Below are 27,962 nucleotides of genomic sequence, written 5' to 3'. Positions count from 1 at the left end.
CGATGGCTCTCAAGCTCCTTCGTGAAATCCAGACCCACAAATCATGCACACATACTCAGTTTATATAATTCAACCTTTACCGTAAAAAAGAAAACAAGAAATAAATAAAAACGATAGAAATGATCACAAACACAAGGACTGGGGAGGAACGCAGGACGGTGGCTCTGCGGCCTCACTGCCCGCGGGCGGTGCCCACACTGAGCCTCCGAGCACACAGAGCAGCACGAGGCAGCCTTGCGCACTGGGCCTCTCTCAGCCCGCTTCCGGTAGCCCACAGGGCTGTGGGATGCCTGTGGGGTGTCACCAACAGTGACGTCACTCAGTGTGGCAGACCCGTCGCCTGCTTTCTCTGGATTTTAATGGCCTATGCTTGTGACCTTGGCCTCACTGCTCACCAACACCCTGGAAGTACCTGGAAGAGCCCCTGGGAACCTACTCAAAACTGTTTCTTAAAAAGTTAGCTGGGAGACTAAAGAGAAAAGGCGGTGGCCTCACGAGTCCCCAGGGCTGGGAATGGGGAGTCCGGGCTGGAAGCTGTGCCCTGGGTGGGATGCAACAGAAAGGCCCCGAGGACAGCTCTCGGAGACGAAGAACCCACCTGCACCCCTTTATCTAAGGGACACACCAGCATGCTCCCGGCTTCCCCGCTGTCCCACCCAGAGGATGGACGCTGACCCCAGTCTGGCTTCGGGGTCCCGTGCTGACCTCCTACACGTGTCAGGGTGCTCGCTGGGGCTGAGCCTGTTCCTGCGTGGGGACAGGGGTGGGGACGGCTGTGTGCGGGCCAGGTATCATGGGCCATCCAGGTGGGAGAAGCGCACAGGACAGGTGGGTTGACAGGAGGTAGAGTGGGGTGGTGGCCTGGAGGCTCTCGGCTCAGTGCTGAAGGGCCATAGAGGGAGGGGGTTCTGGAGCCCCCCGACCCGACAAGCCGGCCCTGGAGAGGCCTTCCCCTCCGACTCAGGAAGATGGACTCTCGGTACTGCCATGCTGCTCCGGGTCGGGCACGTCCTCCTCCTTCTGCTCCAGATCAAAGTTCTGTGGACAAGGCTACCGTGAGGCCTGGTGCTGCGCTGGACCAGCTGCGGCTGTGACACGGCTGGGGCAGCAAGCCCAAGGCTGGCCAGAGCCACGACATTGGGCTGTCCGCACCCCCTGAAGAGCGGCCATTCCCCCTACCCTAGCGACACGCGGCCTGACCTACCTCGAGCTCTTGCAGAACCTCATCCATGAAGTCCCGGGAGTTCTGTTTGTAAGACACAGCTAATCGAATGGCATCATTGAAGAGCTGCGGGAGGGCAGGGTGGGAAGGGTGCGTGGCCTGAATCCCAGCACCTGGGACTCCGCCTGCCTCTGCCCCGCTGGCCCCACCCCAAGTCCGCACGACACCTCACCCCCAAAATCAGCAAGGCCACCCCTTGATTCACCTCGCTCCCATCACACTGCCACACGCACTGTCGGTACTTACGATGGCCCCGTCCTGTCACCAAGGCCCACCCACGGCCCCCGCCATGCCCGCCCTCTCCGCCAGCCCTTCTCATGTAGCTCCCCCGGTCACCTCTCTGCCTGGCCTTCCCTAGCCGCACTAGACCCTATAGTCCACCATCACCTTCACGACATTGGTCCCGTCAGCAGCCGAGACAAAGTACAGGGGTAGGGAGAACTTCTTGGTAAAATTGAAGCTTTTTTGGGTCATCTTTCTGTCCGCTGTAGAAAGAAGGTAGACTACTGGCCTGTCCATCAAGGGCAAGGGAGAGAGTTTTGCACAGTGGGTCAATGGGGGCCCTCATTCCAGAAAGTGGGATAGGCGGGACAATCAGGGAGTGCGTCCCAGACAGACTCCATTTGCAAGGCGTCTGTGTGCAGGAAGGGGGCAGCCTGGCTCACTGGCCTCTTCGCTGGGAAGGGAGTGATGGCATGCAACCAGGGGCGATTTCTGGGGAAGGATGGTGGGTCACTGAAGGTTTGTTGCCCCAGAGAAACAGCGGGAAGCGTGTGGCAGTGGTGGGTCCCCAGGGGACTGTGGACACCCAGATGAAGAGACAGCCCACCGTCGATTTTGTTGGCCACCACGATGCACGGGATCTCTGGCCTGAACTCCCGGAGCTCAGCGTACCAGGTGCCCAGGTTCCTGTAGGTGACTTTCCTCTGCACGTCGAACACCTGCAATAAGCAGAGGAAGACAGCTCAGCGCTGTCGATGTGTCTCCCCGGCACCCCAGCAGGTGAACATGGGTGCACGTCACAGGCTTGGGAACTCGGACCGACGCCTGCTTTGAGCTGCAGCCCCTCAAAAGCTGTGGAACCTCGAGGAACCTCCAGCTCTAAAGTGCTTTTAAAATCTTCATTCTTCGCTGTCATCGCATCGCCTAATTTCATTTAGCTATTTTCACCAAGTTGTACCATCTTTCCTATAAATTGTAAACTTTTTTCGTAGTCTATTATTTTTATTGCTTAAACTCTTAAAATTCATTTGAAATGTTTCTAGAATTTCCCTTTAGTTACTCTTGATTTACTTTTAATTCGAAGCTTCTATCTGGCTTCTAGTCGTTTTGTATTTTAAACTTTTTAAAAGTAATTCTTATATTTTTTTCTTTAGTAGCTTATCGTCATTTCATTAACTTTTTGGAACCTAGTTGCTATCTATTTTAAAGTATCTGCAGGAGCCCGAGCACTGGGCACGTGCCCTGAGGGCAGGGAGGCCACAGGTCCTGACCCAGCTGCAGCTACCCTCCCAGCCCCTCAGGAGCTCAAGGCCAGCCTCCTGCCTCCAAGCTGTCCTCCAGGATAGACTCACAGCCCAAACGCCCCCAGAGCGCAGGGTCAAGACAAACAGCCCTGCAGCCTGCTGGGATGGCTGGTCTTGTAAATAGCCCAGTCCTACATGGGAGTGACATGCAGCAGGCCTAGGGCCCTGCCGTGCACGAGGAGCAAGAGCAGCTGTCACGCCTGGCGGGAGGTCCATGTGGGAGGCTCCACCATGGCACTCTCCAGGCCTAATTCCCACCACCAACATCGTCTTGAGCTCCCAATAAAGACTTCTCATGAAGCAAGTTTGTGATGAAGCTTCTGGAGTCTGCTTCACGCCAGGCAACCCTTCCCCAGTTCTGGCTTCTGGCGCCCCCTTCTCCTTGTTTTGAGGGGTGAGGAGGGGCTGGTTAGGATGAGGAACAACCCCCTTGGGGTGTCAAGGTGCAGGGTGGAACCCCAGCTCCCTGCAGGGCAATCGGGCCCCATGTGGTCACTGGAAGGTGAGTGCTTTCTACCCTCCAGGCCCTGCAGCAGCTGGGCTGGTGGCAGGCACCTGCAGGCACAGGCACCAGGCCTCAGAAGAGGGTCCAAAGGAGCCAGTACAGATGCGGAGAGGCAGGCCCGTCCCAGAGAAGAGCGGTGAGCTCAGGGCACCAGACGCCAGCGCAGGGCTGACGCAGGGACGGCTGGTCCTACCGCCCCAGTTCTCGAGGGTCGATGCTGACCACGGAAGACTCTGGGGCTACACTGCCCTCACCAACCTTGCCCTGTCACCCTCTTTTGCTTCTTGCCCTTATAATTAAAATCTAGGGAAATTTCAAGAGATTTTGGACTTATGGAACAGTGCGGCTTTGGAGTGGAGCCAGGGAGCTCATGCATGGGCCCTAGAGGGCATGGTCCACACAAGTCTCCTCCCCTTTCCTGGCCCTTCCCACAGCTGAGTTTGTGTCCACTGTGGCCCATTACCCCGACGACAGGGTGGGCTGCGGACAACTGTCTAGACACACAATGAAAGCAGGGCAGGGAAAGTTCCTAGAACCGCAGCCCTCTCAGCCCCAGCGTCTATCCCAAGGGATGGCCAAGGGAGGCCCCCGGGGCCCCCCGGTACAGCTGGGCCCCTCATCCCCTCACCCCTCAGGCCAGACTTGCCCGGCTGGTCTCATACCATGATGCAGGCGTGGGCCTTGTGGTAGTAGGAGGCGTGCATACTCTGGAACCGCTCCTGGCCGGCCGTGTCCCAAAAGTCTGCAATAGGAACACAGCTCTGACTGCCTGAGGGGCTGGAGGGCAGAAGCCTGGATACCCTGAGCATCCCTGTGTGCGGAAGCACGAGGCACACGTGGGGAGGACGGGGAGGCCACACAGCAGCCAATGATGTGCTGTCAGGACGCAGGCCACCTGGGTGCCACGAGAGGTACATGTACACCTCTGTGCACGGGGTGGGTTACGAGGATGTGAGTATGCTGACAGGGAGCCCCAAGAGGGGGAAGGTAGGTGAGCCCCTCCCCTAATCCACAAAATCAGGACCCGCCGAGGTGAAAACCAGGCCGATTTCCCACATGTGGAAAGTGTAGACGGAGAGCAGTCGGGCGGGACATGGGGCCTGGCAAGGGGAGGCTGTGACCTCGTGGAAAGGTAGGCCATTGTGGAGGACAGCGTCAGACCACGTCCATCTGTCCCTCCCCAGGTCAGAGCTGGGCTGAAGCCTGCGTGCTCCTTATCACCCTCCCAGGCCTCCCGGCTCTGAGTCCTCTCTGTCACCCTTTGTTCCTGCCTCGGGGTCTCCCTTCCTTCCTCTTGACTCTCCCATGAACAGCCCCCCCACTCCCGTGCCCCCGCGAGCTAGCCTAGCTGGGCCTTGTGCTGCTCACCCACAAGGACGGTCCTGCCGTCCACCGTGGCCGTGTGCTTGTACAGCGTCAGTGCGTATGTGGACAGCTGCTGGGGCACACTGCACCCAGGTTAAGGAGCAGAGACGGATGAAAAAGGCGGCCGGCGGGGTGGGGGGGGCGCTGGTGTGACGGAATGGGCCACCCCTCCTTTTCTTTTAAATGGAATAAATGTGGCAAACAGAGGATCAGCCTCAAACGCTGCTGGCACAACCAAGGGGGGAGAGGCTGGGGCTGTGTCCTGACCACCTAAGTCCCAGGAAACACATGGATAGAACTTGATAGGCTGGCCGTCACGAGCGGAGCCATGGAGCGAGAACGTGCCACTGCCGAGCACCAGGCCCCACTAGCTACGTGGCCATTCCAGGGAAGAGAGGGGTCAGCCAGCAGGAAGCCAGCACGCATGAAACCTGCGCACCTGCTCGCCGCCTCGTCCCTGGATCAGAGGGTGGGCAGAGGGGCAGAGCAGGCAGGAGGGTGGAAGGGCTGCAGGAACAGGAGCGCTTCAGACCTTTAAGGATACAATCCGTCCATGAGAAATCTCTCCATGAGTCTGGAAGGAGAACGTGGCAGGGCGGTCAGGCGTGCTTCCCCGGCACCAAGCCAGTCGGTAGCCGGAGTCACCTGTGGCTCCCCGCTCCCATTCACTCCATGGCCATGCAGTTTCCTTTCAAGGACAGTGTGCAGGCCTCTTCCTGACTCCCCGTAAGTCCCTGGCACCCTCTGCTATGAAACTGACCCAGCGGCCGTGCTTGTGGGCAGGGGCCCTGCCATACTCCTTTTCCGGCACCAGAGCAGCTGGTCACCAGCATTAACTGAAGAGATAAAGACCTGTGTTCCGGGCTCTGCCGGAAGTCTGTGCTTGAGAGCTGCGGGAACCGCAATGAGCTGGACAGATCTACCACTGGGTGTGCTTAACCCAGCGCTGCTGCTGCTGCCCCTGTAGTACCAGTCGGGGGCACCGCCCTGTTCTCCAAGCCCGGAACCCGCGGCCCACCACTGCTGGCCCTCAGGACAAGAGAGCTCACATCACCGCAAGTGAGTCCACCAGGCCCGCGAGGCTCTCAGATCTGTCACCTCCATCTCTGCAAACTGTGGCCCACAGGAAGCCCTGCTTTACGTGCAGGAGAGGAGGCCCGGGCAGCTGTGCCCTCTGCCTGGAAGCAGTCTCCCAGCATCCTGCAGGCCTTTCAGGGCCGTGCTCAAAAGCCACCTCAGCAATGAGACGGACCTCCTTCGATGACCTTATTTATAACATGCAGGCAAGTTCCAGCCCACCTCTACTCTCTGCCCTGCAGGTGACACCAAGGGAAAGAGTAAGTGTAAAACCCCCTCAAGCAGAATGGGGTACCCATGAAAGCAGTGTTTGAGTTTTTAGTTTATTGCTGCATCCCCAAGGCCTAAACTAAAAAACATTTAGACCAGGGGTCCCCCACCCCCGGTCTACAGACTGGTACCGGCGGCACAGCAGGATGTGAGTGGCAGGCAACCGAGCAAAGCTGCATCTGTGTCTGCAGCCGCTCCCCGTTGCTGGCATCCCCCCTCAGCTCCACCTCAGATCATCAGGCATTAGATTCTCATAGGAGTACCAGTCCCTGGTGCCAAAAGGGTTGGGGACTGGTGATTTAAATTATACCCACTCTCTAAACCATGGAAAGAACTGTAGCTATGCTTTCACCCCATGAACAAAGGCCAAGTGTGGAGCCCAGACCGGCACCCTTTTGAGACTGTAACGAGGCACCTCGATGACATCCTCAAGCTGGGCTGGTATCAAAGATGGCCAAGTAGGGAACAGGACCTCTCTCCCAACCAACGGTAACGAGGATCCCCCCAACCCACATCAGCTAAGACCAGGGATCCCAGACCTCGCTCCCACCACAATGACAGAGGCGGTGGATGTGGCACCCTCCTCCCCTCCTCCTGCCTAAGCTGTGCCACAGGAGGCAGCTAAGACAGAAGACTCATGACAGGAAATTCAGGATGTCCAAGCTTAACAGAAAATCACTTATCACACCAAAAATCAGGAGGACCTCAAAGTGGATGCAAAATGACAATCAACAGATGCCTACACTGCGATGATACAGATGCTAAAACCATCTGACAAAGCTATATAAGCAGTGTCAGAAAAACGCATCAATGAGCAATTACAGATGCGCTTGAAATAAATAAAAATATAGAAGTTTCAAAAATGGACTATTTTCAGCGCAGAAACAGAAGATATGAAAAGAACCCAATGGCTATTTCAGAACATTTAGAAAATACAATAACCAAAATGAAAAACCCAGTGGACGAGCTCACAGGACGGAAGGCACAGAGGGAGGGATCGCTGAAGAAAAGAAGTTTCCCAGTGTGAACACTACTGAGAAAACAGACTGGGAAAAATGAAGAGCCTCAGAGAACGGTGGGACTATATGATGACATTCACGTCATCAGAGTCCCGGAGAAAGAACCAGGCTAGAAAAGCAAGAGAAGAAATAATCCCCGAAAACTTCCCAAATTTGGCAAAAGATGTAAAAGCCTGCAGAGTGAGGAGGCTGAACATGAGTCAAACAGGATAAACCCAAAGAAATCCACACTGAGACACAGCAGAGTCCAACTCCTGAAATCTGAAGACCAAGAAAAATCCTGCAAAGCGGTGAGAGAAACGGCAGCGAGACGGCAGCGGCCTTGCGCCGCAGAGGGGAAAGCGCCACAGCGCAGAGGTTTCACCTCGGAAACCACGGGGACCAGAGGAAGCAGCACGTGTCTCTCAAGTGCAGAACTCAGACTCAGTGACAGCGCGCGCTCCTCAGGGGTGAAGGGGTTCAGAAATTCGCACGAAGAGAACAAAGGAGTCTTGGAGCATCAGGGAGAAAGAGCAGCATAAAGAAAATACGGGCAAGTACAGTAGACTTTCTACTCCCCTTGAACTTTCACGATTATCTGTGATGTCTGAAGTCCAAGTTGTTAGGAAGACCAGGTGCTGTAGGCGTAAAAAATAAAAATAAAAATAAAATAAAAATAAGGGATCGTAAGCTGACAAGGTCCTTGCAATCTGTGAGGTTAACCAAGAGTTGCCTTGCCTAAAAAAAAAAAAAAAAAAAAAAACACGAAGGCCAATTTGTAACACTATATGCTGGAGTTCCCATTTCCCAGTGCATGTAGAGCAAATACTTAAGACAATCGGAGAGGGTAAAGAGACACACAGGAAAGCTAATGGGCCAGAAACAATCAAAATGTCCCTGCATGGATGACTATAACGGTCTGGAAAAAATAAACTGTGGTATATCTATTCCGTGGACTAGTACTCTGCAATACAGAAGAACAAATTACTAATATACCCAACACGTTGCTGAGTGAAAGTTATATACTATATAATTCCATTTATACAATGTTGCCAAAGTGACAAGTATAGAGGATAAATCAGTGGTTGCAGAGGTTAGGGACGGTGGGAGTGAGGCCTGCTGGGTGTGACTCTCAAGGTCTCTGTGGTGATAGGATAGTTTTGCATCTTGATTCCAGTGATGATCAGTTATACAAATCTACACGTGATAAAACAACACAGAAGTATAAGCAGGCGCTGGACCAATGTCAATTTCCTAACTTTGATATGTTCCGTTAGATGTAACCACTGGGGAACAGGTGAAGGGCACATAGACCCTCTGTGCACCCTTTGCAACATTGTGTGGATCTATATTATTTCAAAACAAAAAGGAAAATAAAGCAAACAATACACAGACTTGGAGAAGTTATGCGTAATGCCAATAACTGACAAAGAAAACGCACAAAATATACACGTCTGATAAGAGAAATAACTTTGTCGAGAATTTTTATAACAAATGGATGCTGAATTTTGTCAAGTGCTTTTTCTGCATTATTGCAATGATCATATGACATTATCCTTTATTTCGTTAACGTGGGAGATCACATCGATTGACTTGCTGATGGTGAGCCATCTTTGCAGCCCAGGAATAAATCTCACTTGACTGTGGTGTGTATTCCTTATAATGTATCGTTGAACTCAGTTTGCTAATATTTTGTCGAGGATTTTTGCATCTATGCTCATCAGGGATATTGGATTACGATTTTCTTTTGTTGTGGTGTCCTCGCCTGGTTTCGGTATCAAGGTAATGCTGACTTAGTAAAATGAGTTTGGAAGAGTTTTCTCCTCTTCTATTTTTTGGAATAGTTTGAGAAGGATTGCTATTAATCCAAGAGCTTGGGACACAGAAGATGCTGTGTATTTTCTGCTTATAAATTCCCACTGGTTAAATCTAGTTTGTACTTAGACCATGTGGCCTTAGCAGGGTGTGTCTTTGATCTCTTTGCACAATGATGGACAGCTATTAAGAGGTAAATGAGACCCTCACAAAGTTCAGTTAGAAAGAAAAAGGAACAAAATCCTCTTAAAGAGGGGGAATCAGGAAAGGCTGTGTCCTGTTATCGAGCAGAAGGAACATTTGGGTTCGAGGAAATCTGTAAGAAGAAAAGCAAGGCTGAGACAGCCTAAAGTGACTCCCCAGTGGGGAGATGCTTTTTTGAACCGCAGACAGAGAAGCCACAGTAAGAGCATGGATACCCTCAGAACCGGGCAGCCATGCCCAGGGTACAGAACACAGAAGGGAACACATGGCGTGCTGGCTGGGTCCCTAGGTGGCACGGTTACCAGTGGGGACGTGGGGGCGGGGTGGGGCTCTTCCCTGTCACCTGGGACAGGGTTCGACCCTGGTGGTGCTTGGCACGTGTTGAACGCGTGTCCATTAAAAGGTACCCAGTTAGGACGATGTGATCACGAGCCAGCTGGGTCAGTGTCGGGAGAGCACGTCCTCACAGCAGTCCCCCACCGGGATGGTGGCATGTGCAGGGGTGGAGGAAGAGCCCTCCCTGCGAGGCAGAGCCCCAGTCTGAGGACAGCTGCTCACAAGAGCCGTGGAGAAGTTTGTCATCAGAGACCACCCTCGACGGAGCCGTGGGGAGGCAGAAATAGGCCCAAAGAGGAAACAGAACCAAGAGGCAGGAGTGGTCCGCACGAGGGAGAGGCACCGGGGTCAGCATAGCCGCAAACCACTGTCCAGAGCTGAGGCCGGCACAGGTAGATGCCCTCGGGATATGGTGAATACCTGTGTTAATCAATCTCTCGATAGTTTTCTCCCAGCTGAGTTTATTTATTTATTTTTTAGGCAAGGCAACCATTGGTTGACCTCACAGATTGCAAGGACCTTGTCAGCTTACAGTCCCTTATTTTTTATGCCTACAGCACCTGGTCTTTCTAGGCGGTCTCCCATCCAAGGACTAACTAGGCCTGACCCTGCTTAGCTTCCGAGATCAGACGGGATCGGGCATGTTCAGGATGGCATTGCCGTTGACTCTCAACTGAGTTTAGATTCATAAATTGGAAATAGTGCAAGCTGACACAACTCTTGAGTCCCAGTGAAACAGAAGCAAAATTTTCTTATTGGCTCACCTTCCCTCACATACCCTGTGTTGTTGTCACAGACTGTACCTCTGGGACAATGTTTTGCCAGCGATACTGTTAGTGCTGGGGACTGGACCGTGTTCCAAATGCTGTGGCTGCAGAGGCCAATGCTGTGGTCATCTGTGATGTCCTCTTAACTGCTGGGATTCTTATTTTTTGTTGTTCTTTTAAGTGAGGCCTATAAGAGACTGGCGTGGAACTTTGGGATTGGGTGGCATGAGTTTGCGGGCAAGCCACCTTGGGGCTCAAACCAAACTATTCTCCAGCATGACTATCAGTTAAAACTGTCCACCTGCCTGCCGCTCCTATTCTGTTTGTTGATGCTAAACTTGGCTGGAAGGAAATGGGGTGTTATTTACTGCATAATCTCCCCAAAGTACAACACCCACCCTCACCTTTACTGTACAGGCACGTTGCTGAGGATGGCCAGAGCACTGTGAAACACTAAACTGGAGCTGCAGTGTGTGCACATGGGGTGGGGCAGAGCGAGGACGCGAATCCATGACGATGGCCTAAGACCTAGCAAAGCCTCTAGAGAATGATCACAGCTACTTGAGCCCAAGGACAGGTTAATGAGAGATGGAAGGAGAAAGCCCCGTGGCTCTGGAACACCTGGGAGATAAGAGTAAACCAGACATCTGGTGAGGGGCAAGTCTTTCCTCAGTCTGCAAAGTGTGCCCTCAGAAGCCCATGACAGGAGAGAAGCGGAGTCACAGCTCCTGCAGACCGGCTGCCAGCACTGCGGGGCCTCCCCCACCTCTCTAGCCGAGCAGGTGCACAGGCGCTGATGGGTGTGAAAGGGGTAGGCTGAGCTTTGTGCTGACTACAGCCGCTCACCCTTCCTATCTACTCTCCTCAACTTTGGTGTGCTCCTCCAAAAACGCGTCTTTACCGCCGTCATGCAACTCGTCACTGGCCATGGCAGTCACTGGCCATGGCAGTCACACCTCCATTCTCACTGACCCTGCGATCACTCTGCAATCTCTCGGCCCACACACCTTACTCAGGAATAGCCCAGTTCTCCCCTCCCCACCCTGGACGGCTTCCACAGTCTCTGTTGTGACCCGCCCCACGTCTTCTGCCAGGATGCATGGAAAAAGCTCAAGTCCCTCAGCATGACTGGCCTCCCATCGCCACCCCCAACACACACAGCGGCTAATGTAATCCCCTTGTTCCCCCATTTCCCTAATGTACACCTAGGCTACAGCCAAGACCACTCCTCACCACCCCCACAGAAGCCATGCTCCTCTGTGCCCCTGGAGGACTCTGCCAATAACTGAGACCTCCTGTGGGCCTGGTCTTTCTTCCCCAATCTCCCACGTACTTGGACTTGCCGACAGCGCTGTCCCCCAGGCAGATGATCTTCACGTTGTCGTCGGCATCATATTTCTCTTGGTCTAGCTCACAGGGTTTGGCTCTGTCCTCGGCCATTGGCTTCTGGCTGCAGACAGGGGCTTAGCTCAGGGGAGGGGGGTCTTGTCACTGTCTGAGAAAATCAAGAAGAGGCTATTGTTAAAGAGAAGTCCCCTCGACCAAATGCACTTCTCCCTCCTCCTGGACAGGGGGGACCAGGGGACAACGAGCTCATGAGAGAGGTGCCCACAAGCACGCTTCTCTATTCACCACAACCACGTGCTAACCTGCAGTTGTAATCTCATCCCCACAAAGACCCTCTTTGGGGCTTTACTCTGTGTCATCTTACACAGCCATGCTCAGGGCCACATCTCCTACACCCAGCTGGACAGACAGCATTCTGAAGCGATGCTGAAGCTGTACAAGTTTTACACACACAAGTTTTCTCATTTATAAAACAGGGACAAAAAATAGAACCCATGTCTCATGATCGATGTGACACACTGTCTGGCAAAGACCATGCTGTAGCCTGAGCTCTCATCACTGAATGACAGACCACACAGCCACAGACATCAGCATTTATGACAGTGGTCTCCAACCTTTTGGCACCGGGGCCCGATGCTCCTACGAGAATCTAGTGCCTGATGACCTGAGGCCATGATGCTGGCACTGGGGAGCGGCCGCAAATGCAGCTGAATGCAGAATGCCTAATCTGCATTCCCGATCCTCTATCTCATGCCTCTCACCTCTCCAATTTTCCACCTTACTGCAGTCAGCAGCTGCCTCTTCCTCTCTCAAGGTGTGCATTCTCCAAACCCGTTTCTCGAGGGTTACTTCAAACTCTACTAGTTTCAAGTGTCTCCTAAATCAGAGATCCCTAATCCCTGAGCCGCAGACCAGTGCTAGTCCGTGGCCTACTAGGAACCAGGCCACACAGCAGGAGGTGAGCGGAGGGAGAGCAGAGAAGTTTCAGCTGCATTTGCGGCCGCTCCCCAGCGCCAGCATCACAGCCTCAGGTCATCAGGCACTAGATTCTCGTAGGAGCATCGGGCCCCGGTGCCAAAAGGTTGGAGACCACTGTCATAAATGCTGATGTCGGAGCTGTACCTCTATTGCAATCGCCTCTCTCAGTGCCAGACTCAGATATGCAATTGCCTACCAGATCTGGACTAGCCAACTATCTACACAGGCATAATAACATGCGAAAACACAAATTCTGAAGTCTGGCCGATGTCACATTCCCCATCTACACAAGACATCGGCAGCCACCCAGTGCCGATACCTGGGTGTAACATCATCTGTGGCTCTGTTCTGCCACCCTCACGCCCAAATGTAACCTTGCAAACATTACTAAGAATGTCCCAAGTCCAGCCTCCTGAGCTGACTAGGTACACAGAGAGGGCGCACGGGCAAGGCCCCAGCTGCACTAGCACTCACTGAGCATTCACCGTGAGCAGAACTCGCACTCTTCACAGTCTACTGTGCTAGAACTATGACAGGTGTGCACGCAGGTCGGGGGGCAGAACATGCCAACTGGACCCCGAGTGTCTTTGTGGCCCCGCGCGGGGCTCAGCCTTGCTTACCGAGGTACCCTTACCCTCAAGAGCAGTGCCTGGTTAGTGCCAGGTAATCAGTAAGCGTAACGAGGGCTGCCCGCTCCACCTCCACCCTGTAGCCGACGCGACCCGCTCCAAAGTCAAACCCGGCCGCATCGCGCGGCGCTCCAAGACCTTCAATATTTTGTCGTTGTTGTCGCGATCCAGCGGGCAAACTCTTTCATTCCACAAACACCGTGGGAGCACCGGACACGTCTGCGAACCGCCTCCGCTCGGCGCCGGGCCACCGCCCGGGCCGTGCGCTCGTCCGGCCTAGGGCCCGAGGGCGGCCTGGAGGGGCGGCTCCCACAGCGAGCCCGCCACCCCGCGCCTCCGTCCGTTCGGCCGGTCCTGGGCGGGGGCTGCAGGCCAGGGACGTACGCCGCCCGCGCGTGGCCAGCCGCCCCCGTGGCCGCGCACCCCCGGAGCCCGCCCCGCTCCGGACCCGTGGGGCCGCCGGGCTCATGCAGCGCCGCGCTCCGCTTCTGACTCGCCCGCGTCCTCGCAGCTGCTACGCAACGGCGCGAGGACCCCGCCGGGGCTGCCCAGCCGACGCCCGAAGGACCCCGCCGGGGCTGCCCGGACGACGCCCGAAAGACCCCGCCGGGGCTGCCCGGACGACGCCCGAAGGACCCCGCCGGGGCTGCACGGCCGACGCCCGAAGGACCCCGCCGGCCGCGGGCTGGCTAGCGCAGTGCCGGTGTCCGGGCGTCTGGCGTTCGGGCGGTGTTGCTGTGGGGCTGCCGCAAGGCGGGAGTCTGAGGGGCAGGGGGGGGCCTGTGCTTCCAATTGAGTCCGGGTTCACGCGGCCGCGGGCCTCGGGCGAGGGAGGCTGGGATGCAGGATGCGGGCAGGTCCCCAAATGAGGGCGCCAGGTCTGCTGCGGGAGTTGGGGCGCCCGTAGGAAAAGGGAGCGGGGCGTCACGTGTGCGAGCCTGGCGACTTCTAAACTCTGTAATTCTCTGATGGGGGGGATTGAGCATCTACCTGTCGACATTTGTTTTAACCAAGCATCGCGACAGCCACGACTGAGCCCGGAGTAGCAGAGCACTTAGTCCTCCCTCTGCACAGCGCGTCCGCGGACCTCTGGCTCAGAGGCGTTCACTGATCAGTCACCGGTACCTGTGGAGAGCAGGTGTGTGCCAGGCTGGCCGTCCTTCCTCGCGACTGAGGCGACAGCCGCGAGGAAATCAGAGCTGCCTTCTTATAGCTGACCTTCCAGAGGGGCTGTCAGGTGTCAATCGAACGGCTGCACTAACAGTTACAGGAGAGTCCTCTGAGGAGAACGCGCAAGGAGCAGGGGGAAATGGGCCGGGCCTGGGAAGTCCGGCGGCTAAGTAGGCGCCACCCGGGGGAGAGCGCCGTCTGGCAAGTCTCGTGGAACGGAAAGGCCCATGAGGCTGGAGCAGCACAAAGCTGAGGAGAGAGGGGTTTCCGGTGGCCCTTGAAAGACACCAGGGCATGCAAGACCTGGCAGGCCCTGGCGGGGGTGGCGCTGTGTGTGTGTGTGTGTGTGTGTGTGTGTGCGTGTGTGTGTGTGTGTCGGGGGTTGCTTTCTATCCTGAGAGCTAAGTGCTCCGTGAAGGGTTGGAGGAGGGGGGGTCTATGACCAGATTTGCATTTTTATATCCTGGGAAGAGGCTACTGCATAACTGCGGAACTAGGGTGTTGTTAGTGAGAGGCGGGAACTGTAGACTTGAGACATCTTTGGGAGGTAAAATTGCCAGGAGTTGGGGTTAGCTTGGACAGCCCAGAAGTGGTCTGTCGGGGTGCACGCTCCACGCGAGCCTGAGAAGTGTATTTGCTGTGGGTGGGTGAAGCCGTCTACAGGTGTCCATCAAGTCCAGTGGATCTGACCTGCTGTCGGGTACACGACGTCCGCGCCTATTCTCTGCCCGCTGGATCCGACCGCTTCTGACGAGGGTGTGGATTCATCTGCTTCTCCGCGCAGGTCCATCGGTTGTTGCCTCACGTTTTCTCACGTTCTGTTTAGGTGCTCGCATACTGAGGGTTGTTCGTTGTGTTTTTTTGGATAATTGACCCATTTTTTGGTACGTGATGTTCTCTTTATCCTGCGTAGCTTTCCTCGCTCTGAAGTCTGCCGTCCGCCGTTCATATGGCTACTCGGGCTTTCTCTGGACTGTGAGCGTGGCGTGTCTTTCTCCGTCCTTCACTCTTGACCCACGTGTGCTTTACACTTCGAGCGGGTTTCTTGTCGACCGCACGCAGTGGAGTCTCGCGTCTGACCCGATTCTCTGTTGGTGTCAGATGCTGACGTTCCGGGGGCCCCGGCCGTGCCGTGTGCGCTGCCCCCGTCGCGCCCACGCGCCTGCTGCCCTCTGTGGCCTCGGCGCAGCGCTCTGCACGACTTCCTGTCGTGCCCTTTCTCAGCGCCCCAGCCGCATGCGCTGCGCTTCAGGGGCGCCCTGCGGCGTGGAACGCGCACTCAGCCACCCCGCTCCACTTGGAAATGCCACTTCCCGGCACCGTGAATGTCACGCGAAGGTGCTCCCGCCGCGCCCTCTCCCGCCGGTGCCGTCGCCGGTTTACTCACCCGTAAGCTGCAGTCCCTGGAAATGTCGTTGCTGTTATTTTTAATAATAACCATTAAGTTATCATGTCACATCGATTCATCTCTTACAAGGCAGGTGTGCTGGCAGAAATCCCCTCCGTTTCGTTTTTGTTTTTGCCCGAGAAAGTGTTTCTCTGTCGCTTCTGGGGAGAGCCTCCGGATGCGGGACTGCCGGCTGGCTTCTCCCTCCTGTCGCTGCTCGGGGAGGACGCGGGCACCTGTCTGCCCCTCTGTGGGGAAGCTGCGTTTTGCCTCTGGCTTCTTTCAAAATTTTCCCCTTACGTTAGATTTTTTTGCAGTCTGAACATGATAAGCCAATGTGTGCTTTCTTTTGTGGACGCATTTGTCCTGCCTCGTGTTCTCTGAGCTTCCTGGATCTGTGGTTTGGTGTCTGACGTTAATTCGGGGAAAATGTCTTTTTCTGGTATCTCCATCATGTGCATGTCACACCTCTTGTGGTCATCTCACAGTTCTGGGATATTCTGTCCTGGCTACTTCAGGCCTTTCTCTCTCCGCTGTTCAGGCTCGGAAGTTCCTAGTCATCCCTCTAGCTCAGAGTCTTTGTCTTCGGTGTCCAGTCTACCAGTGAGAGCCCAGTGAAGGCTCCGTTTCGTCTGTCTCTAGCTTTGGCTTCTGGTCCCTTAGGATTTCATCTCTCCGCTCACATTGTCCATCTTGCATGTTGTCTGTGTTTCTCATTAAAGCCTTTAGCATATTAATTAAAGTTGCTTTAAATTCCTTGTCTGATAATTCTAAAATTCTTGCCATTTCTGAGGCTGGTTCTGATGCCGGCTCTGTCTCTTCAAATTGTGCGTTGTGCCTTGTCATCTTTCCTGATAGCCGGACGTGGAGTACCAGGCGGAAGGAGCCGCAGTGACTAACCCTGGTGATGTGGCATCAAGCGTGGGGCGGGGGGCTCCGTGGTCCCGCCACCCGGCTGTCTTCAGCGAGCCCACGCCCTGCTCCCTGACTCCACGCATGCTTCTCTGTTCTCTTCTCCCCCTTCGCTGGGACGGGTGGCTGGAGGGGCTGTAGCTGGGGGTTCTCCTTCCTGGGCGGGACCGGGGCCTCCGATGATTCCCCAGAGGGGTGGGTTCTGGCCAGTGCTCTCTCCTAAGGACACAGGGCTTTGGGCACTTAAAACGACTGCTCTTCCCCCAGAGGGGCTCCCCACGGGAACCTGGTCGTGCTCCCCAAGGTGAGTGTCACGGTACTGCGGGCCCCCTGGAGTTTTTAACTCTCAGACTTGTCCACTCTGAGCCTCCAGTAATTGTTAGAGTCGGGTGTTCCTGCCCTGGCTCTGGCTCCTGCAGAGGTTTCTACTCATGGGCTTCTGGCCCTGTCCCTCGTGTTCCCCTCTACCCGCCTGTCGGTGTCTCCAGCTTTGGGGGCAGAGCTTTGCTCTGTGACCTCACTTCTCTGATGGGTCTGTGAAGACCGGGTGGTCTCAGTTTGTTCAGCTTATTATTCATTAAGGTGGAGCTGCGACTTCGGACCCCTCACACTGGCCCGGATGCTGGCCACCGCGTTCACAGCCAGGCATTCCTCACCTTGGTCCAGCGTCTTTTTCTACTGAGGCCTAGTGCCCCCACCTTCCCCAAAGTAGGTGACTTAATTTTGTTTGCTGTTCTTGAAAGTTAGAACCCGTGTCAGGTCTGAAGAAATGGGCTCAGAGCCCTCACGCATGACCGCGGACTCCTGGGGCTCCTGCCTGGTTCACGGGCCCAGCAGCCTCTGAAGTCCATCTTCCTTGCACATCAGCAATGGCCCTTGGCCTCCTGTGGGGGCAACCTGGGCGCTTAGCCAGGGCAGGGGGCACTGAGGATGGCAGCGACCTCTGCTCGTGCCCGCTCATGGCATGCCTGAATCCAGACATGGCGCCTCTCGTGGCGGCCAGTCGAGCCTGTGCCTCATCCTGTTATCCACAGGGATGCCCTGTGGCCCCAGCTTTGATTCGAGAGTTGGGCCTCCAGATACCTACTGCATCCCCGGTGTCTCACAGAGGCAGGTGTGGTGTCGGCGGGCTGGCTCCGTGTTGGGGCAGAGATCCAGGTCCCTGGTGGGCTTTCTTCCCATTTGTGTTTCTGGCCCTGTGGCCTTCACAGCTGGCATGGCCTTTGCCTCAGGACTGAGGGAGCAGGCAGTCATAGAGGCCCACCTTGCCAAGGGGTCTGAACTGGACTGCGAATGCCTCTCTTCTCCACGCTGCTTGCAGAGTGAGAACATTTTTTCTGTCCAGCCTTTTTTACAAACTGCCTTCAGCGTTGTGAGGTTGTAGCCTTCTCTGATGCCCGCGAGCGGTGCTGGCATGAACGGAAAGAGCTGCAGCCAGCTCTGGCCCTGGGCACTGTAGCCCAGAGGAGGCTCATCTCTGTGCGGCCATAACAGGAGGTCCAGGACCAGCCCAGTGCAGGCCTGTCACGCTGTGAGGACCCAATTCTCCAGCGCATTCTCCTGGGACCAGGGAAGCTGGGATGGTGGTGCTGCCCTCAGACTGCTGACACTCAGGGCTGGGGGATTGTTTGCGGAGGGGATTGTCCCGTGCATTGTGGGACGTTTAACAGCATCTCTAGTGGTCTCTGTGTACTAGATGACAGTCATCTCCTAGAATTGCCTCCAGGTGTTGCCACGTTCCCAGGGAGGGGGCAGAATTTCCCCCGGTTGAGACCCAGCGGCGTAGGGAAAACGTCTAGGAGTCTCAGAGGGTCTTCGCACATCTGAATCTACAAACGTGCCTGAACACACACCCCCTCACCCACTCCTGCCACCCCTGCGAAGGGACCTGCTTCTCAGTCACGTGTACCCCGGGTCCCACCTCCCTTCTTTGGAGCTTGCTTTTTGGTTGTCTTGTCTCTAATGCATCCCGACTTCTTCCCTGAGTTCCTCCCCCCTTGAATTTAAACCTGTTGTGGTGTCTCCCATCTTTTAAATGCTTTTGGCCCCCCTTTCCCTGCCAGCTGCCTCTTTTCCTGTCTTTTCAGCCGAGCCTCTGTCTCCACATGTTCACACCCATCATTCACAGCCCGCTCCAGCCTGCCTTGAATGCTCACCACCCAGAGAAACTGCACTTGCAGGGACCTCTCTGGCACCAGATTTCGTGGGTCCTTTCCAGCCTCGGTGATACCAGATTCTGAGCAGCATCTGCCTCTTTCGATGCAATATTCTCTGGGTTTCCTTCTTGCTTTTCTGGCTGTCTCTTATTAGCTTTACAAATGTTTGCTTTTGTGTCTTCTATGTTCAAGGTGTGAAGATGATTGCTCAAAGATTCAGATACGATTAAGACATGATTTGGGCCCCCAAATTGCTTACAAAGTAGGGGAGATAGGCAGAAATGGATAAATGTGTGACCGAGGTGCAGAGCCCTGGGAGAACAGAGGAGATGAGCCTCACTGGCTGGGAAGGGACAGTGGGGATGATAGATGGGATGGGAGGCTTCACAGAGGAGGTGGCTTTGGAACTAAGCCTCAAGGCTTAGTGTTAATTAGGGTAATGAGGTCGAGGGATGGTCCTGAGCTGTCACCTCCCAGTTTGGAGGATTAGAAATTTTGTTCATTTTCAGGTGTCCGTGGGGCCCTTAGTCCTGAGTCTGAAATGACCAGACAGAGACTTATAAAATACTGTGCTTAGTCAAGGGAATAAAAAACATGACCGAAAGTTTAGAACAATAGAAAACTAAAAAATAACTAAATGGAAGTTTTAGAGCTGAAGAATCTATAATTGAAATACACAATAACTGCAAATGAAATCGTGGATGGGTTTAACATCAGCTTAGACCTCACTGCAGAATTAATAAAATGCTAGAAGAATATATCCAGAATGAAGCACGGAGAGACAAAGCGGTCAGGAGTGCAGAAGATTATACGTCATGAGAAAGAGGAGTTCTGACATGCATTTAATTTGCCCAATAAAGTGAGAGAAAAAGCAACACTTGACGAGAATAATGTGATCTCCGTGCCAAACGACCTACGAGCTCTGTGATCCCAAGAAGAAGAAGAGGACAGAACACACACAATCATAATGAATCTGAACAAATCAAATGAGAAGATGTTAGTGAAAGAAAAAGACGATTTATCATTAAATGAGCCAAACCAATAATGACAGCTGCCTTGTTGGTATAAATAATGAAAGACGATACCATGAAATGCTATCTTTGAAGTGCTGAAAAATAGTACAGAATTCTTTGAAGCAATGTGTGGAACCCTGAAGATGGAAACCCTCTTACGGCCTAGCGCCAGTAGCTCCGGAGATTAGAATGCAGTCAATACAGTGTGGCTGTGCCGGGTTACGCAGTGGCAAGTGAGAGCTGGGGTCAGGTTCAGCGGAGAGAGTTGCGTCAGGGTTATGTCAGGACTGGATTTAGGGTGGGCTTAATGAATCAGTTACTCTAGCGATGTTCGGGACGAGGCGTAGGTTTAGTTTCAGAGGTTAGATGACAGTTTAGGAGTGAGCGAAGGGGTGAGGGTTTGGCGTTTGTGGTTGGAGGGGTGGGATGGTGTGAGTGATGGGTTAGTTTAAGGTTAAGTTTGAGAGAGGGTATGAGCTTAGGGTGAATGTAGGACTCGGAGCCAGGAAAGAGGGGTAGGAGTAGAGTTAGGGTTGGGGTTTAGGGGGTTAGGGTAAGGGGCAGGGGCAGGGTCAGAATTTAGGGTTGGGCAGGGTCAGGGCCGTGTGAGGACAGGAGGAGGAGTGAGCAGAAGTGAGGAGAGGCGCACAAAGGCATGGAGGGCTCACGTCGGTGCCCATCAATGGGGCGTCCTCGGCCCTCAGGAGGGGCAGGGTGTGGGCAGTGGGATCCGAACATCACGTCAATATTACATGTGTGCGCCCAGTCACCACACACCGAGACGCGGGGGGCTCTGCAAGGCCTCCGAGGCCGCAGATCCTGGCCAGGCAGGGCCTCAGGGCTGTGCCTGCACATTTGACATCATGGTGGACGCGCTCGTTCCCACGACTTTATGCTCCACTGATTTCTGATGTACACGGCACCTGCGGTAGCCACGCAGAGGGCCCCACTTGGTTCCCAGGTGTCCTTGCTTGACACATCTGCCACCTCACACCAAGCGCTGCCGGACGGTGTACCCCACACAGGGTCGCTTCTGAAGAACGGCCACAGAGCCGCACATGAGGGCGCCAGTGGACGCTCAGGGTTCACACCACCCCGACTGTGCGAAGCGCCCTCTTTCAGGCGGAGCCCAGCTTCCTGGAGCTGTCCCCGAGAGTGGCCCTCACACCTCGATGGCTGCAAAGGGCACAGGTGCCTCCGGCCTGGGACTGCCAACCGTCTCTGTCCAGACTCGGCCCCCATCTGGCAGGAACATCCAGCCCGATGCTGCCCTCCTCCAGTGCAGCCCCCGAGGGGGTGTTCAGTGCACTCAGTGTGCCGCCACCTCCTCCGCCTCATTCCAGAACATTCCATCACCCCGTAGGAAACGCAGCACAACTTGGCCGACATTCCCCGTCCTTCCCTCTACCCCGGCAACCCCTTACCCTCTGTTCGTCTCAGTGGATTTGCTTGTTTTGGACATTTTATACACATGGAATAATATGCTGTGTGTCCTTTTGTGACTGGCTTCTCACTGGGCAGCATGTTTTCAAGATTCGTCCAGCTTCTGGCTTTGGCAGTGCTTGGTTCCTTTATATGGCTGAATAATAATCTAGTGTGTGCAGGGACCACATTTGTTCATCCATCCATTAATGGGCACTTGGGTAGCTTCTACCTTTGGCTGTTGTGATAGTGCAGCTATGAACATGGGTGTGCAAATACCTGTTTGAGTCCCTGCTTTCAATTTTTTGGGGTGTACACCAGAAGTGGGATCGCTTGGTTATGCGGTAATTTTATATTTAATTTTTGATAAACCACCACCTTTTCTACAGCAGCTGCACCATTTAACATGTATCTTTTTTCTGACTGAATGCGATTGCATTTCATGGATATACTACATTTTGTTTATAAACTCATCTGGATGGACATTTAGGTTGTTTCCAGCTCTTTGCTCTTGTGAATAATGCAGTTACAAATATTCATGTTCAAATTTTTATTTGAACACCTGTTTTAAATTGGGGTGGGTATATAACTCAGAGTGTATTGACTTAAAAGGTAGCTTATTTTTAACTTTTCGAAGACACAAAACTATTTTACATAGAAGCTGCAATATTTTACATTCCTACACACAAAGTAAGAGGGTTCTAACTTCTCCACATACTGGTCAAAACTTATCTTCAATTTCTTAATTATAGCCACCCTAGTGTGTGTGGGAACAGATATTTCATTCTTGTTTTTCTCTTCATTTCAATAAGGATTAGTAATGTTGAATCCTTTCAGGTGATTGTTGTCATTTGTGTGTCTTCTTTGGATAAGTGTCTATTCAAGCCCTTTAGTCATTTTAAAATTGGATTGTGTGGAGTTATTTTTTGTTATTAAGTTTTAAAAATACTTTATATATTAGGACTAAAGTTAGGGGATAAAGGCTAGGAGTTAGGAGTTAGATCAGGGTTAGAGGGTCAGGGTCAAAGTTTAGAGTTGAAGGGTCAGTGTCAAGAGTCTAGGAGTCCAGGGTTAGGGTTACTAGGGCTTGAGGTTAGAGGGTACGGGGTGAGTGTAGAGGTAGGGGGTTAGGATTTGAAGGCTAAGGTTAGGGTTAGGGTAAAGCGTCACTGGCTCAATTTCCCCTCTCCCTTCTTTATCTCTGAGGCATTTAGGATAGACAGGACTTCCTCAGGGGTGGAGCTGGACCATTGGATGTCTGCCCCCAAGTCCTAGACTCTGGTAGTAGAGAATGAAGTGTCTCCTCTGGTCACTGTTTCAAATGCAACTCAGCCTCAGTCTCAGGTCGTGGAGGCCATCAGAGGTCAGCAGGGTTTCCTCCTACCTGGGCAGCCCCAGGCTTCAGCTCAGCCCTGACACATGAGGGCACCCAGTGGACATGTGCAGGTTTATATAGGACTCAGCGCAATGACCTGCCAGCCTCCAGGTGTAGCCTTCCTGAGGGCTGGAAGGCCTTCCTAGGACAGGGTGGACCCTTCCTCCCATCCCAGTGGGCAGCAGTGGACAATCAGGTCTCAGACAGGACAGCCCTTGGCTTCTGACTGAGCAGGCAGGCATCTGTGGTCCAGCCTGGGCCATGTGAAGCACCCCCAGCCAATTACAGAGCTGACCGTGCTGCCTACCGGGCATTTGAACAGCCACATGGGCAGCCCGGGCAGCCCCTTGGCATGTTTCAATTCCCAATATTCATGTGGGTGAGACAAGCACCTCCTCCTTCACAGCCTCAGCCTCCAAAACGGGTGAGAACCCTGCGGACAGCAAATGTGGCCCCGGCCAGAACTATATAGCAGACCATGGCCCTCGGCCTTCCGGCTGTAACAAACCTCTGCCATTCGTACTCACTGGAATCAAAGATGTGGGGACAACTGTATCTCCCTCTACAGGAGGTTTCACACTGAGGCTGCGTGGACTCAGAGAGCCACGTGCATCCACGGCCATGTCCCCACAGCCTCCGGAAAGCCGCCGGCCGTGGATTCCGTGGTACAGACTGATTCCTGATCCTCCCACGGCTTCACTGAGTGAGGGTCTCCTCACTTCCCTGGCCTGAGTCTCTGCTCTCTGTAAAGGAGGGAGATGGTTGATTGATGTGGCTGGGGGGTGCAGTTGTGACTCCTGGGCTGCCACCTCCCAGGGACATGGATGAGGCCAGTGTGTCTCCCAAGGGCACAAGGGCTCTTCTGGGCCCGTCTGAGATGCAAGGACCCAAAGCCCAAGGCGGGAACCTCGAGCCTGCCAGCAGCAGCAGCAGCAGCATCGTTTTCTGAGCAAGCAGAAGAGCCTCTTGCCATTGCGGGAGGACAGCAAGAACACTGGACAGGAGCTACAGCCCTGACCCTGTGGGCCCCTTCTTTCCATGCAGTCCCCTGTCCTCCTGGCCCAGCATCTGTTCTCATTCCCAAGACCAGCACCTCAGCTTCCTTTGGGAACTCATCCCCCCAGCTTTCAGCTCAGACAGTTCCAGAGGGCCAGCCCCATGTCTAGCCAACCCAACATTCCATCTCCTGGGGGATCCGATGGGCTCAGGGATGAGAAGCCAGGCCAAAGGCATTGAAAGCTGTGACTTTCCATGGAACTCGGGGAGAGGGTGGAATGGATAGTGAGTGGAAGTCAGCCGGGAGTGGCCGGGGGCCCCGATATAGTGAGACAGACCGTGCCTCTGAAGGGGGCCACAGAAAGGCACTTAGGATGGAGGGCTGGAGAGGGACCAAGTCCCACTGCAACCGTGTGAGAGCCTGAACCTTCCAGGTCCAAACCCTCTCTTAAACTTTCCTCTCTCAAGTGTTAATTTATTTCTATTATTTAAAAAGTAATTTTACTTCAGGAAGTGTATCCAATTCCTTGCAGTCAAAAAAAAAAGAAAAAGAAAAAGAAAAAGGAAAAAGCCCTGGCCAATACAGCAGACTCGATAATCCCTGAGACTCCCTCAGCACTGTGTCCTCTCTGGGTGGAGCCTGGCCAGAGGAGATGAGGGTGCTGGGAGCGGTCAGATGTTTAGGGAGCTGCTGAACTGCCCCGTCCTTGTTTCTCTTCCTTCGTTATCCCTGGAGAGGGCAACCCCAGAACAGCGAGAGGAGAGCCCGCAGGGGGAAGAGCTTCCTGGATGGCTAATTGATCTGTTTGTATTTTTTTTTTATTGTAGTGTCCATTTTATCAATGTGTATTTTTACTAGGAAATCACCCATTTCCTGTATGTTTCCTTTTTGATGCAATAGGTTTCTCTTATTTTTAATTTTTCTCTCTCTCTCTAGTTTTTTTACAGAATTGTCACAGTTAATAAACAAATATTGATGCGTAATTATTAACTGGAATCCTATTTCATTCGAGTTCCTGCGTTCACAGCTCGGTGTCTGTGCCAGTGCTTCTGTCTCTCACAGCCCTCGATGACCGACCAGAGAGGTGAGTGCTGACCGCGGGGAACCCGATTACTGAATTAGGTGCTATGATAGGAAATGAGGCCAGGAGAGAAACGGGACTGATAAAGAGTCTCGATGCTGTGCCGATGATAGAGACTTATTCTCTAGGCCATGGGGACCTGTGGGCAGTTCTGTGCACAGGAAGTGACAGGATCAGATCCCTAACTCAGAAAGACCAAAGTGGTCACAAGTGTGGAGGTCAGACTGGAAGAGAGAGAGACAGGAAGCAGGGAGACCAATGAGAAGACTGGTGAGAGGTGGCGCTGGCCTGAGCTGAGTCAGGGACCATGAGTTTGGAAAGGACCAGGGGTATGAAGTCCAGAGAGGGGCTGTGGTTATTGCTGTCCTGAGAATAAAGCTAGCACAGATGCTGGAGTCAGGACTTAGGGAGACTTTGGCTATTTGAACACGAGTAGGAGAGCTCATTCTTCGAATAGACTATTTGCTAAATTCTTAATTTATCTGACTCTAAGAAGGTAAATAAAGGCCTAAGAAGAGAAGGAGGAGAGAGAGTGAGTGCTGACCTCATGTTGGGCAGGAGCTGACATGCACCCCCTCACTGAACCTCATGTCCACCCTGAGAGAGACCGGTTATCCTCATCCGAAGGTCGAGGAGTCTTTGCCTTAAGCCATGCAGCTAGGAAGCGATGTGGCCAGAAGTCAGCTCTGCACCTGTCTGGGGCACAAGCAGTCCCCCATAAGGAAACTGCCACCACATACTCCATTCTGAGCAGCCAGGAAGCTCTCGTCAGCTGAGACCTCAGAGGAAGGGAACATGGACAGAAGCAGATTGGTGATCCAGACAGAAAACAGGTTTTCAAATGCCAGAGAACAAGCAAGGTATAGAAGTGAGGAAATCATTGTTATAGAGATCTGGTGTTGGTTGTACTCCTGTGAAGGGCCAGGGCATCTCCTTTTTCCCTACCTGTCCCCATCCCCAGCTTCCCATTCAAGTCCCAAGACAAAACCCAGCTTGGTTGAGAGTATGGAACGCTTGATCATTAGGTTATGTGCAGATATTCTTCCAATAGAGTGATTAAGATTCAACCCAAAGCTGCAAGGACTATTTGGATTACTCTATTTGTCCAGGATCCAGTGTGAGAGTAGGATCCTGTACTCAGAACTATGTTAGAATCAGTCTTCAGTTTAAATGCCTGGTAAATGGAGATAATAAGTTTTCTTTCGCATCTGGCAAATGGAAGCAGTAGGTTGGATGAGACATTTGAAGGACCTAAAACAGGATTTATTGCAAAGTGAACTTAGTACCTAGGATCTGGATTCCGAGTTTAATGAGTGGGCAGAGCCCTTAAGACAGGGAAACGCTCTTCTTTGCTGCCATCTCGTGTACATTTTCGGAATAACACCCATGTATGTCATGATGAAAAGGTATTGTCAGCTGCCATCTCGTGGACATCTTGGGGATAATACCAGTGTGTATGTCAAAAAGTTATTCTCTGTTGCCATCTGGTGGGCATTTTAAACATAACACGAGTGCATGTCATAAAAAGTTATTTATTCTCTTCTGTCATCTTGTGGGCATCTTGAGAATAACACTCGAATGTATGTCATCATGAAAAGATATTCTCTGATAACATCTGGTGGGCATTTCGAAAATAACATCCAAGTGTATGTCATCATAAAAAGTTAATCTCTACTGCCATCTCATGTGCAGATTTTGAATAACACCCGAAAGTGCGTCATTATGAAAACTTATTCTCTACTACTAATTTGTGTGCATCGTAAAATAACACCCAAATGTATGTCATGAAAGGTCATTCTCTGCTGTTATCTCGTGTGCATCTTGGAAATAACGCCGAATAATGTACATCATGATGTCCTCTCTACTGCCATCTCATGTACATTTTAGTACGCTTGTGTATATGTTATCATGAAAAGTAATTCTCTGCTGCTGTCTTGTGGGCATATTGGGAATAACGTCTGAGTGTTTGTCATCACGAAATGTTATTCTTTGCTGCCATCTCCTGAGCATCTCAGGAATAACACCAAGTATACATCACGAAGTTTTTTCTGCTGCCATCTCGTGGGCTTTTTGAAAATTATGTTCCAGTGTAATTTGTCATGAAAGTTTTTTTCTGATGTTATCTTGTGGGCTTTTGGAAAGTAATACGTGCGTGTATGTCATCACGAAAATTTAATCTCTGCTACTATCTCGTGTTCATTTAGAAAATAATATGGGAGAGTATATTCTGAAAAGTTATCTGTGTTGCCACCTCTTGTATGTTTAGAGAATAACACCTGAGTGCATGTCATCAAAAGAGTTATTGTCTGCTGTCAACTCGTGTGCATTTCGAAAAGGAAACCTGAATTTATGTCATCGTGAAACGTTATCCTCTGCTGCCAACTCTTGTATATTTAGAAGTACACCCATGTGTTTGTCATCATGAAATGTTATTCTTTGCTGTCATCTCATGTGCATCTCGGGAATAAATGCTCAATGTACATTATAATAAGTTCTCTGCTGCCGTTTTGTAGGCATCTCAGGCAAAACACCAGAGTGTATGTCATGAAAAGTTATTCTCTGCTGTTATCGTGTATGTATCTGGGAAATAACACTGAAAGTATGTCATGAAGTTCTTCTCTACTGCCAGCTCATGTACATTTTGAGAATACACATGAGCGTATGTCATCAAGAAAAGTAATTCTCTGCTTGATCTTGTGGGCATACTGGGAATAACACCGGAGTGTTTGTCGTCATGAATTGTTATTCTTTGCTGCTGTCTCATGTGTATCTCAGGAATGAGACCTGAAGTCATGAAGAGATTTTTTTCTGCCACCATCTTGTGGTCTTTTTGAAAATTTTACTTTTGTGCATGTCATCATAAAAACTTTATTGTTCTTCTGTTATCTTGTAGGCTTTTTTAAAATAACATTTGAGTGTATGTCATCATGAAACTTGTTCTCTTCTGTCATCTTGTGAGCATTTTGGGACTAACTCGAGTGTATGTCATAAAAGGTTATTCTTGCTGCCATCTCCTGTGCATCTTGGGGATAACACAGGAGTGTGCATCATGAACAATTTTTCTCTGTTGCCATCTCGTGTGTATTTTGGAAAATAACACTCAAGAGCATGTCGTCATGAAACCTTTTTCTATGCTGCTGTTTTCGTGTGCATCTTTGGGAAAACACAGGAGGGCTAATCATGAAAAGTTATTCTCTGCTGTTATCTTGGCGTACATTTTAAAAATAAGACCCAAGTGTATGCTATCATAAAAAAATATTTTCTGCTGCCATCTGGTGGGCATTTGGGGAGTAACACCCAAGTATGGATCATCCTAAATATTCATTTTCTACCCTCATCTAGTGTGCATGTTGAGAATAAGACCAGAGTATAAGTAATAAAATTTATTCTTTGCTGCTATCTGGTGTTCA

At 52.4% G+C, this 27,962-nt stretch overlaps 1 protein-coding gene, 1 long non-coding RNA gene and 1 pseudogene across 8 annotated transcripts; 1 reads left to right on the top strand and 2 right to left on the bottom strand.

The window, feature by feature from the left end:
• Positions 1-55: 55 nt before the first annotated feature.
• Positions 56-14,162, bottom strand: RABL2B (RAB, member of RAS oncogene family like 2B). 6 transcript variants are annotated; one of them, XM_039863024.1, is made up of 9 exons: positions 14,030-14,162; positions 11,419-11,580; positions 5,163-5,192; positions 4,622-4,701; positions 3,916-3,995; positions 2,052-2,163; positions 1,610-1,707; positions 1,205-1,288; positions 56-1,038 (listed from the first exon to the last, which is right to left on the bottom strand). In XM_039863024.1, the coding sequence occupies exons 2-9, from the start codon at positions 11,523-11,525 to the stop codon at positions 961-963; spliced, it is 669 nt and encodes a 222-aa protein (XP_039718958.1). In that variant the 5' UTR covers positions 11,526-11,580; positions 14,030-14,162; the 3' UTR covers positions 56-960. The 6 variants fall into 6 exon arrangements, with proteins under 6 accessions (XP_039718958.1, XP_039718955.1, XP_039718960.1 ...); XM_039863021.1 differs by lacking the exon at positions 14,030-14,162 and adding an exon at positions 13,178-13,565; XM_039863026.1 differs by lacking the exon at positions 14,030-14,162 and adding an exon at positions 13,045-13,155.
• Positions 9,867-9,985, bottom strand: LOC120603085 (uncharacterized; annotated as a pseudogene).
• Positions 13,746-27,951, top strand: LOC120602805 (uncharacterized). 2 transcript variants are annotated; one of them, XR_005652846.1, is made up of 3 exons: positions 13,746-14,177; positions 24,408-24,555; positions 25,046-27,951. It is a non-coding gene; the product is annotated as an uncharacterized LOC120602805 (long non-coding RNA). The 2 variants fall into 2 exon arrangements; XR_005652847.1 differs by lacking the exon at positions 13,746-14,177 and adding an exon at positions 14,568-14,993.
• The last annotated feature ends 11 nt before the right edge of the window (positions 27,952-27,962 follow it).

The sequence above is a fragment of the Pteropus medius genome, unplaced genomic scaffold (genome assembly GCF_902729225.1).
Source record: "Pteropus medius unplaced genomic scaffold, Ma_sr-lr_union100, whole genome shotgun sequence".
In the NCBI taxonomy this organism is placed as follows: domain Eukaryota; kingdom Metazoa; phylum Chordata; class Mammalia; order Chiroptera; family Pteropodidae; genus Pteropus; species Pteropus medius.
Note: the sequence above shows the minus strand (reverse complement) of the source record. Positions and strands in the feature narration are given on the sequence as shown.

What these genes read in the sequence shown, in the direction of transcription:
- RABL2B (XM_039863024.1), bottom strand. Translation starts at nt 11,525, where the DNA reads ATGGCCGAGGACAGAGCCAAACCCTGTGAGCTAGACCAAGAGAAATAT. An exon ending in AGATTTCTCATGGACGGATT is followed by an intron (nt 4,702 to 5,162) that starts GTATCCTTAAAG and finishes ACCTGGGTGCAG; the next exon opens with TGTGCCCCAGCAGCTGTCCA. An exon ending in GGTGGCCAACAAAATCGACG is followed by an intron (nt 1,708 to 2,051) that starts GTGGGCTGTCTC and finishes TTCTTTCTACAG; the next exon opens with CGGACAGAAAGATGACCCAA.